Source organism: Salvelinus alpinus, chromosome 34 (genome assembly GCF_045679555.1).
Source record: "Salvelinus alpinus chromosome 34, SLU_Salpinus.1, whole genome shotgun sequence".
Taxonomy (NCBI): domain Eukaryota; kingdom Metazoa; phylum Chordata; class Actinopteri; order Salmoniformes; family Salmonidae; genus Salvelinus; species Salvelinus alpinus.
Window position 1 is genome coordinate 15,307,093 of NC_092119.1, and position 17,543 is coordinate 15,324,635.

Sequence of the window (17,543 nt, forward strand, 5' to 3'; positions counted from 1 at the left end):
GCTGAGGAGAGAGCGCGGCGCTCGTACACTTTTATGAGACGCCACCACCGAAGATTTTTATAACTAACACAAGATAGACCAGAGCCTGTCGTTTCCAATGAATCATAGTGGGCAGAGCCAAGCACGAGCCAGTGAGATTCTATTTGTGCGTTCTAGACTGTTCCTACTGTGTGAAGTGCGCGTGTGCATTAACTAAATTCGCCCTAAACAGCGGCATTTTTAGAGACTTTGGCAAAGGGTAAAGTCTCCTACTGCCGGCCACCGGGCTTCCTCTCATCACCATATTTGGTAGTGAGTGGAAACGCCAACCGGATGCTTCACATTTATACATCCGGTGAAATATGTGTCTCATTGTTCTATCTGTGCCACCACCGTAATTCTGAGTCGTAGGCTATGAAACAGGAAACGCACTGGATATGGTACAGTTTATGTATAATATCAATCGTTTTGCATTGCTCGGACAGCAATAACGAACGAATGCGGACAGACAGGTGAGACTGAGTGCAGCGATGATTCACGAAGGAAATATCCTGACTACTTATATCCTCTTCATCTGATGTTGATGCTATAAACGTCACTTGCGTGATTTTCAAACTGGTAAGGCTAATTATATGTATAATTTTCATTTAAATAGCCTATAGAGTGGAGAAGGCACATCTAAATTAGGCTACTACACATTTATTAGGGTAGATATTTAGGGTACATTATCATATCGCATATTCCTTTAAGATGCATCACACGACACACTCATATTGCGGAAACAAGGTAAATAGGGAGTTAAAACAGCAGTATGGCCGCGTAGATCGTTCGGTTCCTTCCAGATCTGAGACGCATAAAGTATTGTAAAGCTAATGATTCGTCACCGAGAGCGTGGATGATGTTTTCGCCTTTCGAGCCCTATAAACCCTAGTCCTCCGTATGTTGACTCACTTAAAATTATGTTATCATTAGCTGGGATACCTACTCGGCTAGGTGCGGTAGATATATCACTGCGTTATTCAAATGACACATTTATTATTTTAGTGTGTGCTGTGATGCTCCTATAGAGGCTGATGCGCTTGAGTTCATTCATTGCAAATGAAACCCGTGGAATGACGTAATGCTTGGCGATAGGCCTACTATCACCGATGTATTTGCATTTCGTTTAGGTTGACATTATTATATTAAAAACGCTGATATGCCTAATAATGCAGATGATATAGCTCAGGCCGTTTGGCATTTGATGATGGGTGGTCATCTATGGAGCGCAGTTTGGGTATTTTTGTGTCAAAAAAGATACACCTCAAATAACACTAATTGACGTGTCAAATAAGCTTTTATTTTGAAGAGTCAAATAACAAAATTATATTTTAGACTGTCTTGTGCGCTGAATTTGCATGCGCAAGCCAAGCGCCAGCACTATGGTCTAAAGCACTGTCAAAGTGAAACAAAAAGTCTGCAAACAAGCACACACAGACCACGATGTGTTTACAGTACCGCATTGGTAATAAACCATTATTTGTTCTATCGAATGGGAAAACGTCTGTGTGAGCATTTGAAATAAAACCAGGATCTGAAATGTTAGCTAAGTAGTGCAACATTCTCCCCGACATACAACCAGACACGGGGATAAAAGATTGACCCTGCAGCTTCTGCCAGCCATATCCCAAACAGTTGCACCTAATTCATCCTAGCTAGTCAAAATACAGAATAAATAAGGATTTTGTCAACATTGATGACCGTTTGTAAACTGGAGGTAGGCTGTTTCTCTGCTACGTTGACTTCGGTTTGCAGTATGACAAAGTCACTCACATATCTTTGATGCAGATGTTTTTAGCAACTTTTTGGGGGTACCTAGCTAACACTCAATGCAAACAGCCTGAAAACAATGTGCAGAAACTGCATTAATTGTCATTATTCTTAGCAATGGTATTACTACGGCAGCCACGTGTTGTTCTCCTATTAAAATCAAACTTCCATTCATGAAAATAACTAGCTAGTTAGTAGGCCTTTTGCCCCGAGCCAGATACTTTTGAGGAGATAGGACACTCCGTTGGAATTGTATTAACGCCCATTGTGTACGTTGCCCAGACGTCGTCAATGGGCCGCGCGTTGCATTCTGGGACAAGGACTGTCCAAGGACTGAATGGGAGTCAATTGGGCGCTAGCTCAAAAACCCAACAAGAAGTATAACATTACAAATGTTTTCCGAGATTTGAGATAATTATCTTGTTCTTTGTAATATCGTATAGCTTTGGGATCCTGACATTACATACGTTCGAGGAAAATAGGCACATTTATCGACTCATACCCTGACTCTGAGTAGGGGGTTGAATGACGATGGCCTTAGCAACCGTGGTACCTGGCATGACAACGTGAACGCGATTGGTCGACAGTATGCTGAGTGGGGCGTTAAACGTTTCACATGTTCATTGGCCAATGGGATCTCCTTTCTCCAATATCTCTGCCCACGCTATCGTTATAAGCAGGGCTAGTGTGGCTTGATAGGGCCGGGTCCGACCATAATCGATCAGAAATTAAAACTCTTGTAAATTGGGGCTATTTTAGACGATGACACCTAGCTACCTAACTGTTTATTTTTTATATGCGGTTTTTAGCTACCTAACTAGCTACAGAAACAGATGTCGCTTTGCTATGTTTTGGAGTAGAACATTGTTTGCACCAACATATTTTTCTGACCAAGCGAAGGTTTCCCAAAAACATATTAAGCCTGAATTTATCCTGCGTTTGACAGCAAAAGCAAGCTAGCAGGACGGTATCCGTTGCTATGTTGATTTCAGTAAACAAACAGTGCAAATCAACATCCGGTAGAAAACAAGCTACAGTTGAAATATTTAAACTCTGGCGGCATGGCCCGTCTACCTTGGCGGCTGATAACATTCACCGTCAGCCGTAAAGGTATTTACCGTGGTACTCTCATTGAAAAGCATGACTTCCAGTTGCGTCTAACTCGAGCATGGATGTGTGTCTACCTCGTTCGGTAGCGCAGTTGCGCTTGACAACTTCCCAGCGTCGTAGCATAAGTTTTGGTGAATCGCTGTTACATGAAATACGAGTGATAGTGTAATCGGTGTATAATTACCATCACTACGATCATTATCATAATAACCACTGCTTTACCTTTATGATGGCTTAGTAGACCCGCCCATTCTTATTTACAGTAAGCATGTCATTTAATGATCAATGTAAAGCCAGTTTCAAGTTGGATATTCGACGGATATTTGCGCTTTCAAACCTCAATAGCTTTCAAACCACTTGAGCCACAGACTCCAAATAAGTGTCATGATGTTGGAAAAATTGCGCACTTATTTTCACAAATTTGAAATTACTTCGCTTTGCAAAGTTAATAAACGTGTAAATGTGAGCAGCATTTTGTATTCCTAGTTGGATTAGTTAGTACAAACGTTTTTTTATTCTCAAATTTCAATAGCTCCTTGGTCGTGTGACCTACTGACTTCAAACAAGGTTCAGAATGTCCACTGACTACCCTTCTATATTGCACATTTTAATCTCACACGATTTTACATTAATTTGCCTGCTCTGCCCCCTTGAAGGACAGTTTCACTCGCACACCTATTCACTTGGGCCTTCTCCTTGGGGCCTTCCTGACCTCCAGGCAGGCCCCCATTGACCTGGTGACCTCTGACTCCTGGCCTCTAGGCCTACACTCCCTGCCTGCCCTTTCCCTGGGCCTGAGAGTGTATAGCTTACTCCCTGGAACTACAGGCCTCCACACCTACTCTCCCTACCCGGTCAACACCCCTCTCCCTTGGCCTTAGAGTATAGCTTACTCCCTGGAATTACTAAAACGTCTATAGTCCTGCTGTCAGGAACCACGTGCACCTGGTAACCCGAAACAGGCTCTGGGCACCTGTTGACCTGCCTGCTTTTATCCGCTCAGAGACTAAGTCCCCAACCTCCACAGCCTGAGTGCTGCCCTAAGCCCCTGAGTACGGCCGGCCCTGCTCGGACTCTGAGTACCCCCTGCCTTGGGGAAGGTCTCCTCGTGCACCTGGGGACCTTTTGACTTCCACAGCGAGTCCCAACATGACTCACAGTCCCACCAGAGGACGGGCCCGGCAAAATCTTGGATCGAGGGCTGACTTTCAATAGATCGCAGCGAGTGAGCTGCTCTGCTACGTACGAAACCCAGAATCAGGCCGTCTACGAGTGATTAGCACCAGGTTCCCCACAAACATGCGGTGCACATCAGGAGAGGGGCGTCAATTCATCCTGCCACACCCCAACCCTGTCACGAACGGCTCTACTCACCTGCCATAAGAGGCAGGCTATCCCGGCCCAACCGAAGATCCGTGGCGCTATGGTATCGTTACGTTTAGGGGTGATTCTGACTTAGAGGCGTTCAGTCATAATCCTACAGATGGAAGCTTCGCACCATTGGCTCCTCAGCCAATCAAATACACCAAATGTCTGAACCTGAGGGTCCTCTCGTACTGAGCAGGATTACTATTGCAACAACACATCATCAGTAGAGTAAAACTAACCTGTCTCACGACGGTCTAAACCCAGCTCACGTTTCCTATTAGTGGGTGAACAATCCAACGCTTCTGCTTCACAATGATAGGAAGAGCCAACATCGAAGGATCAAAAACAAACGTCACTATGAAAGCTTGGCAAACCACAAGCCAGTTTTCCCTGTGGTAACTTTTCTGACACCACCTGCTTAAAAGCCAAAAATTCAGAAGGATCTTGAGGCCCCGCTTGTGTGTATTCATATTGAAAATCAAGATCAAGCAAGCTTTTGCCCTTCTGCTCCACGGGAAGTTTCTGTCCTCCCTAAGCTCGCCGTAGAACACCTGCGTTACCGTTTGACAGGTGTACCGCCCCAGTCAAACTCCCCACCTGCCACTGTCCTCGGAGCGGGTCGCGCTTCTGCTTGATGCCAGAAGCGAGAGCCCGCTCGGGGCTCGCCTCCCCGCCTAACCGGGTAAGTGAGAAAACGATAAGAGTAGTGGTATTTCACAGGCGGCCGAGGCCTCCCACTTATTCTACAGCTCGCATGTCTCTTCACAGTGCCAGACTAGAGTCAAGCTCAACAGGGTCTTCTTTCCCTTGGCTGTGGTTTCGCTAGATAGTAGGTAGGGACAGTGGGAATCTTGTTCATCCATTCGTGTGTGTCACTAATTAGATGACGAGGCATTTGGCTACCTCAAGAGACTCTTAATTATGTCCCACAGTTTACCCCCATCTTCATCGAATTTCCTCACTTGACATGAGGGGGTCACAGCCACCCCAAAGTTGGTTTGAGTGAGACCGCGAAGGGTAGCATGCTACAGTCAGATATCATCAAATTGACATCCATTTGCGTCATACCCGGTCGTATCAGAGGCTTTTCTGTCTTACAAACTGGACATCAGTTGCTACTACTAACCTTCAGCGGACTTTAACTTGGTTTTTGCACCCAATCGACCTCAGGTGCCAGCGTAATACTTATAGGCTTGAGAATCAAATACCCATCGCACTATCTAGTGGCACCATCGACCGTGTGTCGGAAGAAGCATCAGGAAAAAAATCATCCCCTTTCAATCATTTGCTTGCCCAGCCAGCTCTCCGGGACCACCTTTACCAGCGCTTCATCGATATTCCTCACTTTGACATGAGGGGGTCACAGTCACCCCACGGGTGATTTGAGTGCGACCGCGACAGATGGGTACGCTCGTTTGAATTTCATCAAGTTGACATTCAGTGACCCGTGCCCAGTGGGAACCTAGGCTTCTTCCGTCCATTTTATAGTTCTGCAGCAAATGAATGGGCGTGGATGGTACTACCCACAGCAAATGTAGGCCTCCCTCCCCAGACAAGCTGGAGATACCTCTCCCCACTTCGTAGGGCATGAGCCAGATCCATGCAATGCCCTATCACTGTGGGGCCAATGGGTTTACTCCGCCTCGACTCTAGTGAGTGTAGAGGAGACCTCCCCACCTACAATGTGTGGGGCCGGCGAGCGCCGTAGCTGGGGAGATCCGTGAGAAGGGCCCTGCGTGCGTTCAAAGTTGCCGCGGTTGGCTGCCGGACTCAACCCCCCCACCGGTCTGGCTTCGGCCTGCAGACGGACACCACCCCCCCCTTGCGAGACCACCCACGAGAGACCGCAAGATGGGCCACACAACGAACTTCCAATGGTGGCGAAAGGAGGGCGACAGAACGACTGCTCCCCCAGCCGCGACTCGAGCCCAGCCCCGTTTCTCACCCAAGCCCGACCGACTCAGCCCTTGGTGCCAATCCTTATCCCGAAGTTACGGATCTTTTTTGCCAACTTCCCTTACCTACATTGTTATAACATGCCAGAGGCTGTTCACTTTGGGGACCTGCTGCGGATATGGGTACGGCCCGGCGTGAGATTTACACCCTCTCCCCCGGATTTTCAAGGGCCAGGGAGAGCTCACCGGACGCCGCCAAAACCGCAACGCTTTCCAGGGCTTGGGCCCCTCTCTCGGGGCGAACCCATTCCAGGGTGCCCTCCCCTTCACGAAGAAAAGAAAACCCTCCCCGGGCCTCCCGCCAGCTTCCCCCGGGATCGGTCACGTTACCGCACTGGATGCCTAGCAGCGCCCGTTTCCGCCAGTGCGTGGACATTCGGAAAGTAGTTTGAGGTCAGTAGGTCACATTACCAAGGAGCTATTGAAATGATAAAGTTTGAAAAATGTATGTAAAATCGTGTGAGATGAAAAATAGACAAACCTAAAGGTTGTGCAATATACAAGGATAGTCAGTGGACATTCTGAACCTTGTTTGAGGTCAGTAGGTCACATGACCTATGAGCTATTGAAATTAGAAACATTGAAAATTCACGTACAATTGTGTGAGATGAAAATGGACAAATTAAAGGGTGTGCAATGTGTAGGCCCACTTTGTGTACATTCTGAACCTTGTTTGAAGTCAGTAGGTCACATGACCAAGGAGCTTTTGAAATTCAAAAATGTAAATCAACAAAAAAAAAGTGTGTGCAATGTGTGTCTATGCCATCGGGTTAGCAAGAACTAGTTTTTAAAGTTTTAGGCGTAATGGTTAAAGAGCTATTGAAATTTGAAAAAATTGATTTGTCACTATGTTGACGGTCCCTAACTGCGGTTGATGGACGTAAGGAAAACTACAGTCGAATATCCAATCTGAATCTGTCTTTACCTCGGTAATTTAATGGTATTTGATGAATGTGCACCTGCAGGCCTGTCACCACTGTACTCAGAAGTGACTAATGATCCAACATATAGTATCTAAAGTTCATTAGGCTACTTGACTTTTAATGCCTACAGGTGCAATTTAAGAAGCCTTTCAATGATTTATCAAACTATAATGTCAGCCTCCCAGAACCAAATATTGTGTATTATGTTATGTCTGGTCTGCCCACAAGAGTTCAGTCAGGGTCTGATATCCTATTAAGTTATATTACATTTCACAATGGCCAATCAAGGATTGACATTTTCCTCAATATCAACAGAAGTTATTTGTTTTGGTATCCACTTTCTCATTCAGAGTCTTAGTTGCCTACATATGACAAGCTCAGACAAGCTAAGTCTTCAGTAGGTCTACTGCGTATTTGAATATTACAGAGGGCCATTGTACAATCACTGCTGACTTGCTTCTGTTAGTTTCCCTCCTGAGCACAGCTGGTGTTTTCTTCCATTCTACATACTATCTACTACATGTCATAATCTATTATCTAACAACCCTTTATTGCACATTATATGGACAACAATTTATTATTTATTATTATGATGATTATTATTATTATATTTAATCTGTATATCAATAGCTTTATGGGACTGGAAACTAGGGCTGTCCAGCTACTTGAGTGAGACGGGAGGCATATAAAGCCCATGTCAACAGAGTTCCTGAGGGTTCAACCTTGGCTTGGCTTCACTGACTGTGCCCAAAGTGGCACGCTATCCCCATAGGGGTCTGGTCTAAAGTAGTGCACTATAAAGGGAATAGGGTGCCATTGGGTATGCAAGCACTGACTGCTCACGTTCAACGGTTCAGCTGATGAAGATCTCTGGCTCGTCTGATGGGATGTTGATACTGTACTGTATTTGAATAGAGCCCTCTGCCAGCCAAGCAAACCTGGGTTCAAATACTATTTGAAATAATTTCCGATACTGTCTGGGTTTCATTGAGCTCACCTTGTTGAATTGAACCAATAGAAAAGTTCCAACAGTGCAAGCCTCATCCACCTGTCACTCCAGGCAAGCTAGAGGAAACACTACAAGTATTTGAACCCAGGTCTGGTACCATCCAAGCTTATCGTGTCATTTCCCGGGTTTCAGAACCAATCATTGAATAGTTGTAATGTGTTCTGTGTCTATCATCATTAAGTGTCTCCTCTGTCTGCACCCCTGGCTGCCTTTCGGGACCATTAATCCACAGGTCTTAGCTGAGGAGCGATGTCATGGAGAATTATCATTTGTAGGGTACAGACAGGACGTGTGTCCCCCAAATGGCACCCCATTCACTAAAAGTGCACTACTTTTGACCAGTGCCCTATGGGCCCTGTAGTGTACTATAAAGAGACAGAGCAGGAGAACTCAAGTGTGTTCCACTTTGCGGGAAGAAACCCCCCCCAAAAAACATGTTTGGTAGAGTTCATCAAGTCCTTGAAGGGAGGGTGTTAATGATTCAAACCCATTTTGTCTGGAAGGACTGCTTATCCTACTACAGAGCACAACAGACACGGAATATTAAGGAAGCAACTAGCTAGCTGTCTATGATTGTGCTTCTCTCCACAGGGGCAGCAGCAGTTAATGCTTCCCTTTGTTTAATATTCAGGCAGCGACAGGTAAATAAATACCTCTGGGATTTTTAGCTGACAAAATCATCAGTAGATTAAGTTAACTTTTTCTTAAAGGTGCAATATGTAGAAATCGCTGCATTTCCTGGTTACTAAATATCTTAAAAGTTTGCCTAATTTCCCAATGTGGTGAGAATCATTGTACCATCTAAACTGCTGTGAAATATATTTTTCAATAACCCAAAATATAGTATATTCAGCTGTTTGTAGCTGGTGTACAAAACCGAAAGTATAGGATGCAAAAACAAAACTTAAGAACTGGAAACATCGAAATAGTGCACATAGAACAGCTCTACCGCTTCTTAGACTTGCTTTCAATGGAAAAATTACAGATCTATAACTTTTTTAAGGAAAACCCTTTGAATAACCCTTTTTGGGTCCAGGTAGAAGCGTTTTGGTTCCAGGTAGAACTCTTTGTGTTCCATGTAGGAACCTTTCCACAGAAAGGGTTCTACCTGGAACCAAAACGGGTTCTTCAAAGGGTTCTCCTATGGGGACATCCAAAGAACCCTTTTTCCTCTAAGAGTGTATGAGTTGTACATTATTGAACATTCCATATATGATATATAAATACTCAGAGTGATGAATGTATAGAGTATACAGGATCAGTTAGATTCATATTTTACACTACTGCTTTAACTTGAATGCACAAAGGCTATAATGGACCTCGATAATGTATACAATGGTTACAATGATGTATAGTCATTACAGGTATGTAATGAGTAGGTAATGCATGCTTGCTGGTTTATTTCCCTAAAAATGAGTAATATGTCTAATGTATACAATAATTATCCAATCACTTAGTGAGTAGGTAGTAATGCTTGCTGTATTCTTTCCCCAGAATGATAGAGGGCAGAGAAGACTGATAATGTATATTGTCTACAATGATGATGTAATTATGTAGTGAGAAGTTAATGTGTGCTTATTGCCTGTTGTGGTATCCCCCCCCCCCCCCCCCCAGAATGATAGAAGAACCCAGTAAACGAGGCAAGGCCATGGTGGAGAGGAGACAACTCTTCATGGAGATGAGTGAGTAGACAGAGCTCCAGAGCCAAACTATTACTATTCATTTACACACTGTTATAATCTGCTGTGCACAGTAAAGCATTATACTGTACATTCCCCTCTACATCAGGGATTCTCAAAGTGGGTCTGCAGAGGTACTGCAGGGGGTCCGAGGCCAGATCTCCAAATACATATATTTACATTTTTGTTTTTACATTAGCAACAGCAGATTAAACAAATCTTGGCTAAGGGATCCGTGGAATAAGTTTAGAGGGTGTAATACAATACAAACAATACAATGTAATAATATTCATCTACAATGTATGTTCTTAACATGGGCCTGGGAGGCTCACAGGGATATTGGTATCCACAGTTACTCCACCAATTATACATTTTTCAACTCAATAGTTCTTGTATTCCCCCAAAATTATTTTATTTTCACATACAGTTCAAGTCGGAAGTTTACATACACTTAGTCATTAAAACTAGTTTTTCAACCACTCCACAAATTTCTTGTGAACAAACTATAGTTTTCGCAAGTCAGTTAGGACATCTACTTTGTGCATAACACAATTCCTTTTTCCAACAATTGTTTACAGACAGATTATTTCACTTATAATTCACTGTATCACAATTCCAGTGTGTCAGAAGTTTACATACGCTAAGTTGACTGTGCCTTTAAACAGCGTGGAAAATTCCAGAAAATGATGTCATGGCTTTAGAAGCTTCTGATAGGCTAATTGACATCATTTGAGTCATTTGGAGGTGTACTTGTGGATGTATTTCAAGGCCTACCTTCAAACTCAGCGCCTCTTTGCTTGACATCATGGGAAAATCAAAAGAAATGTAGACCTCCACAAGTCTGGTTCATCCTTGGGAGCAATTTCCAAACCCCTGAAGGTACCATGTTCATCTGTACAAACAATAGTACGCAAGTATAAACACCATGGGACCACTCAGCCTTCATACCTCTCAGGAAGGAGACGCGTTCTGTCTCCTAGAGATTAACATACTTTGGTGCGAAAAGTGCAAATCAATCCCAGAACAACAGCAAAGGACCTTGTGAAGATGCTGGAGGAAACGGGTACAAAAGTATCTATATCCACAGTAATGAGTTCTATATTAACATAACCTGAAAATCTGCTCAGCAAGGAAGAAGCCAATGCTCCAAAACCGCCATAAAAAAGCCAGACTACGGTTTGCAACTGCAGACGGGGACAAAGATCGCGCTTTTTGGAGAAATGTCCTCTGGTCTGATGAAACAAAAATAGAACTGTTTGGCCATAATGACCATCGTTATGTTTAGAGGAGAAAGGGGGAGGCCTGCAAGCCGAAGAACACCATCCCAACCGGGAAGCATGGGGGTGGCAGCATCATGTTGTGGGGGTGCTTTGCCACAGGAGGGACTGGTGTATATATTGAAGCAACATCTCAAGACATCAGTCAGGGAGTTAAAGCTTGGTCGCAAATGGGGCTTCCAAATTGACAATGATCCCAAGCATACTTCCAAAGTTGTGGCAAAATGGCTTAAGGACAACAAAGTTGAGGTATTGGAGTGGCCATCACAAAGCCCTGACCTCAATCCTATAGAAAATGTGTGGGCAGAACTGAAAAAGCGTGTGCGATCAAGGATCCTACAAACCTGACTCAGATACACCAGCTCTGTCAGGAGGAATGGGCCAAAATTCACCCAACTTATTGTGGGAAGCTTGTGGAAGGCTACCCAAAACATTTGACCCAAGTTAAACAATTTAAAGGCAATGCTACCAAATACTAAATGAGTGTATGTACACTTCTGACCCACTGGGAATGTGATGAAAGAAATAAAAGCTGAAATAAATCCTTCTCTCTACTATTATTCTGACATTTCACATTCTTAAAATAAAGTGGTGATCCTAACTGACCTAAGACAGGCAATTTTTACTAGGATTAAATGTCAGGAATTGTGAAAAACTGAGTTTAAATGTATTTGGCTAAGGTGTATGTAAACTTCCGACTTGCACTGTAATTTAAGCTTTAAAACGGCAAAGTTTTCTTTCTGCCTCATGGCAAAATGTGTAAAATTGCAGGTTATTAGCTTTAAAGCTGAAACATTGGATTTTTGTTCCCCTTGACAAAATGTGTATTACATTTGCTTGAAAACTGCAAAAATGTATCGCCGATGCCAAGAGAGAGCCTTTAAAATTGTCTTTCCCAGGGCCCTAGACTTGGTTCATCCGGCCATGCACTGCCAAAGTCATAGTACAACTCCTTGTATGCTATTGTCTTTTTACTTGAGTTGTGTTCTGATTATAAAGGGGTCCCCGGCCCCAAAAAGTTTGAGAACCCCTTCACTACATGCACTGTCTGAGAGTGAAATCTCCAGAGGAAAACCAGTACTAATCATTCACACTGCTGTGTCTTAGCCAAGCCATTCACATCCATGCATGTTACACTGTACAGTACATTCCACTTCCCCATACAGTGGGTTTTGTGTGTGTGGTTGTGTTAGTTTGTTGATTCATCTTTTAATTTTTATCAGGGGGACAAAACTTTGACGTCATCAGACTGTCAACCTATAGGACGGCCTGCAAGCTAAGATTCGTGCAGAAAAGATGCAACCGTAAGTTCTCGCTGCCGGGCTCTTTTAGTTTCCTTTACTGAAGATCTTACTCTCCTAACTTATTAAACTGTACACACAACAATGTCACATATGTTTGTTTCAAATACGGTACACTTGAACGTAATTAGTTCATTTAGAAGAAATCTATTATTTTGTCAATCTTTTCCATCCTTCTCCTATCCCAGTGCACCTGGTGGATGTGTGGAACATGATCGAGGCGTTCCGTGACAGCGGTTTGAACACACTGGACCACAACGCAGAGATTAACGTGTCTAGACTGGAGACCATCTTGTCCTCCATCTACTACCAGCTCAACAAGCGTCTTCCCACCATGCACCAGATCAACGTAGAGCAGTCCATCAGTCTGCTCCTCAACTTCATGGTGGCTACATACGACAGGTGCACTACATTAGACACAGGATATACATTAGATATAGAATATTACATACAGTATACACTGAGTGGACAAAACATTAGGAACACCTGCTCTATCCATGACATAGACTGACCAGGTGAATCCAGGTGAAAGCTATGATCCCTTATTGATGTCACCTGTTAAATCCACTTCTATCAGTGTAGATGAAGTGGAGGAGACAGGTTAAAGAAGGATATTTAATCCTTGAGACAATTGAGACATGGATTGTGTATGTGTGCCATTCAGAGGGTGAATGGGAAGACACAATATTTAAGTGCCTTTGAACAGGGTATGGTAGTAAGTGCCAGGCGCACCGGTTTGTGTCAAGAACTGCAATGCTGCTGAGTTTTTCACACTCAACGGTTTCCCGTGTGTATCAAGAATGGTCCACCACCCAAAGGACATCCAGCCAACTTGACACAACTGTGGGAAGCATTGAAGTCAACATGGGACGCTTTTGACACTTTGTAGAGTCCATGCCCTGACAAATTTAGGCTGTTCTGAGGGCAAAAGGGGTGCAACTCAATATTAGGAAGGTGTTCTTAATGTTTTGTACATTGTGTTGTAACGACGACGCAGGGAGTCAGGAAGCAGGTGCAGATGGTGAGTTTTTAATAATAACGAACATGGAGAGTTACCAAACAAGAGAAGTGTCTGGACATGAAAACAGAACCAATACTGCCTGATGACTGAGGTTGGTGAGGGCTGTATGAAGGGAGAGTAATCAGGGTCATGATGAAGTCCAGGTGTGCCGTAACCATAGGGAGCAGGTTCTGTGCAATGATGGTTGCCAGGTGTGCGCAATGTGGGTTGCCAGGACTGGTGGTTTGTAGACCGGCGACGTCGAGCGCCAGAGGGAGCAGGAGTGACGTGTATACACTTGCTTTGAACTGCTATATGAAAAGTGCATGTACATGTCTATAGATTTAAGTATGGTGCAACACCTTATTTTCAGAACCAGAGATTTTTATTTTTTAAAAATTTTTACCCCTTTTTTATATCCAATTGGTAGGTCTTGTCCCATCTCTGCAACTCCCCTACGGACTTGGGAGAGGCAAAGGTCGAGAGTCATGTGTCCTCCGAAACACGACCTTGCCAAGCCACATTGCTCGCTTAACCCGGAAGCCAGCCGCACCAATGTGTCGGAGGAAACACCGTCCAGTGAGTGACCAAAGTCAGCTTGCAGGCGCCTGGCCCGCCACAAGGAGTCGCTAGAGTGTGATGGGACAAGGAAATCGCAGCCTGCCATAACCTCCCCTAACCCGGACGACCCTGGGCCAATTGTCTGCCGCCTCATGGGTCTCCGAGTCACGGCCGGCTGTGACACAGCCTGGGATCAAACCCGGGTCTATAGTGACGCATCAAGCACTTAGATTCTGCACCACTCGGGAGGCCCACAAGATATAATTTCTTACTATGGAATACATATATTTAGCAGATGTTATTGCGGGTGTAGCGAAGTGCTTGTGTTCCTAGCTCCAACAGTGCAGTAGTATCTAACAATACACACATCTGAAAATAATGGAGTTAATTAAGAAATATAGAAATATTAGGACGAGCAATGTTGGAGTCCAGACTGTAAATATATCAGATTAATGTGTCTGTGTCTACCTGGACTAAAGTAATCAGTAATGCTGGACTGAACTGTGAGCTCTCCCCTTCAAATAATTTTGGGCCTTCAGACAACATGGTCACGATGGATTCAGAAGTGATAATTATTTGTTCTATATTGTGGTCAACAAGCTAAAGCTAGCAAATCATGGGAAAAGGGTATTTGCTTTATTGAACAGGGAAGATTCTTCTCCTTTGTCAGTATGATGAGTGTGTGTGTTTCAGTTGTGAATAGATACATTTTCCAAAATGTTTGTTTGTGTGTTTAGTGAAGGCCACGGGAAACTGAGCATTTTCTCGATGAAGTCAATGTTGGCGACTATGTGTGGAGGGAAAATAGTGGACAAACTCCGTTGTAAGTATATCTTCATGAACTTAGCCCAGGGTAGAGGTAACAGTTAAAGCTGCGTCCCAGATCTCAAAATTATATGTATAAAAACAAAGGTTTTCTCATTTTATTTGAATGAATATTACTAACAACATATTAGACATGTTGGTCACATGGAATAAATTTAGACGGTGTAATGCAATACAATGTCATATTATTCATCTACAATGTATGTTCTTAACCCTGGGCAACATGGGCCTGGGAGGCTCACACGGATATTATCATTGATTACATTTAGATATTTTTGTTACTGGCCAACACGCAATACCCCATAATGTCAAAGTGGAATTATGTTTTTTGCAATGTTTACTAATTAATAAACATTTTAAAAGCTGAACAAGTCACATAAGTTGCATGGACTCTGTGTGCAATAATAGTTTAATGACAGGCAGAATCCTAGAGGAAAACCTGGTTCAGTCTGCTTTCCACCAGACACTGGGAGATTAATTCATCTTTCAACAAGACGAGAACATAAAACACAAGGCCAAATGTACGCTAGAGTTGCTTACCGAGAAGACAGTGAATGTTCCTGAGTGGCTGAGTTACAGTTTTGACTTAAATCGTCTTGAAAATCTAGGGCAAGACCTGAAAATGGTTGTCAAGCAATGGTCAATAACCAATTTGACAGAGCTAGAAGAATTTTGAAAAGAATAATGGGCAAATGTTACACAATCCAGGTGTGGAAAGCTCTTAGACTACCCCAACAATTCACAGCTGTAATCGTTGCCAAAAGTGATTCTAAAATTGATTGACTCGGGTTGAATACTTAACTAATCAAGATATATTAGTGTTTTATTTTTCATAAGTCTTTTACAAATGTTAGTTTTGCTTCCACTTTGACATTACAGAGTATTTTGTGTAGACAGTTGGCAATTTTTTTTATAAATCAATTTTAATCCCACTTTGTGACACAACAACATGTGGAAAAAGTCAAGGGGTGTGAATACTTTCTGAAAGCACTGTAATGTAAGCTTAAAAACTGAAAGGTTTTCTCTGCCTCGTGGTTATTTTTTATTTAATTGTAAGATATTAGCTTGAAAAATTTTCTTAAACTGAAAGATGTTCTCTCCAATGCCAAGAGGAAGGCCTTTAAAATGTTCCTTTCCAGGGCCCGAGACTTAAGCAAAATTCCTTATATCCTTATATATTTTTTTATCTCACTTGATTTGTGTTCTGATTTTTAAACGGGGTTCCTGTTGAATTTGCTTTAACAAAAGGGGTACGTGGCCCCAATAGTTTGAGAACCCCTGGGCTACAGTGTCCGCAGTTGCATAATTTATACACAAAGGGACGCTGTTGAGTCACATTTCCAGCACTAACGTAGTTGTAGTTTAAGATGGAAGTGTAAAGAAGGATCATTCATAGCTCATATTCAATAGATTGTAGAAATGGCGTAGATGTATGTAAACTGATGTACTGTACATCAATCTGGTGTACTCACCACCTTTCTCTCTCCATCTCTACTTCTCTCCCTCTCTACTTCTCTCTCTCTCTACTTCTCTCCCTCTCTACTTCTCTCTCTCTCTACTTCTCTCTCTCTCTCTCAGGTATCTTCTCACAGATCTCTGACTCTAATGGTGTGATGGCCTTTGCTAAGTTTGACCAGTTTCTTCGTGAAGTTCTGAAGCTGCCCACAGCTGTGTTCGAGGGCCCGTCGTTTGGATACACAGAACACTCCGTACGGACATGCTTCCCTCAGCAGGTAGGTTGGACATACCAAGAGGGTTTCTCTCACTGAAATAATATACAACATGTATAATATACTTAGAGAGAGAGAGAGATATGAACATAGGATGAGGGAGGAACCTTGTAAATATAGTCCACAGACCATAAAAAATCACTTCAAAAGGTCGTCTTCAATAAGCAGGGCACATTCATCTATTATTGAAGATGACCTTTTGCAGTGGTGTCCATTTCATTCACTATGGGTTACGTCCCAAATGGCGCCCTATTCCCTATATACTGCATTACTTTTGACCAGGGCCCAATGGTGTGTTTGTATTTAGAAGTTATTCTCTGTCTAACTGAATATAGAAGAAGATCTTGCTGAACACGTTTTTGGACATTTTGATGGCAGATCCTCCCCCCCAGTGTCTCGTGTGGCTACCTCTCATGCACCGACTTGCTAATGTTGAAAATGGTAACGTTTCCCCTGTTATTAGTTCCCTTGACTTTATTTTCACAGTGAATTTGCCAAACACCAATAATAGTCATTCTAATCTAAGCATTTGTATCGAGAAATGGGGTAAGACTTGACTTAAAACCTGTAGGTATAATGCTTTATAACTTATTTTTAAGCATATATGTGCTATTAAAATGTCTTATAATAAATCTTATATGTTATGTCTCACTGTATCAACATTTCCTCAGTGACTTACTAACCATTTCTCTGTGGTTTCCTCTAGCCTTCCATCCCGTGCAATGTTCTTATTGCCGGAGTGAAAGTATGATGGGGTTCCGTTACCGGTGCCAACAGTGCCATGGCTACCAACTCTGTCAGAGCTGCTTTTGGCGTGGCCATGCCAATGGTCCCCATAGCAACCAGCATCAGATGAAGGAGCACTCCTCTTGGGTAGGCACGGCAACCACAAAGTCTCTATCTCAATTGGTTATTAAAATCCCTCCTGTCCTTTTCTCCTCCCCTTCATCTGAACTGGTTGGAAAAAGAATGGACAGGTGAAAACAATATGGTGGAAGCTCATTATTAGACTGGCTT

The 17,543-nt window shown here is 43.1% G+C and overlaps 1 protein-coding gene across 16 annotated transcripts in view; it reads left to right on the forward strand.

The window, feature by feature from the left end:
* The first annotated feature begins 348 nt into the window (after window positions 1–348).
* The window catches only part of LOC139563604 (dystrobrevin beta-like), an 84,858-nt gene continuing 67,663 nt past the window's right edge, over window positions 349–17,543 (forward strand). For 8 of the 16 annotated variants that reach the window (XM_071382419.1, XM_071382427.1, XM_071382424.1 and 5 more), the window contains exons 1-8: window positions 352–491; window positions 9,768–9,835; window positions 12,333–12,413; window positions 12,599–12,812; window positions 14,709–14,794; window positions 16,375–16,529; window positions 16,862–16,967; window positions 17,233–17,399. In XM_071382419.1, coding sequence (XP_071238520.1) covers window positions 394–491; window positions 9,768–9,835; window positions 12,333–12,413; window positions 12,599–12,812; window positions 14,709–14,794; window positions 16,375–16,529; window positions 16,862–16,967; window positions 17,233–17,399 — 975 coding nt within the window. In that variant the 5' untranslated portion in view covers window positions 352–393. Of the gene's footprint in view, window positions 598–9,767; window positions 9,836–12,332; window positions 12,414–12,598; window positions 12,813–14,708; window positions 14,795–16,374; window positions 16,530–16,861; window positions 16,968–17,232; window positions 17,400–17,543 lie in introns of all 16 variants that reach the window. The other 8 variants (XM_071382421.1, XM_071382422.1, XM_071382430.1 and 5 more) reach the window with 5 other exon arrangements.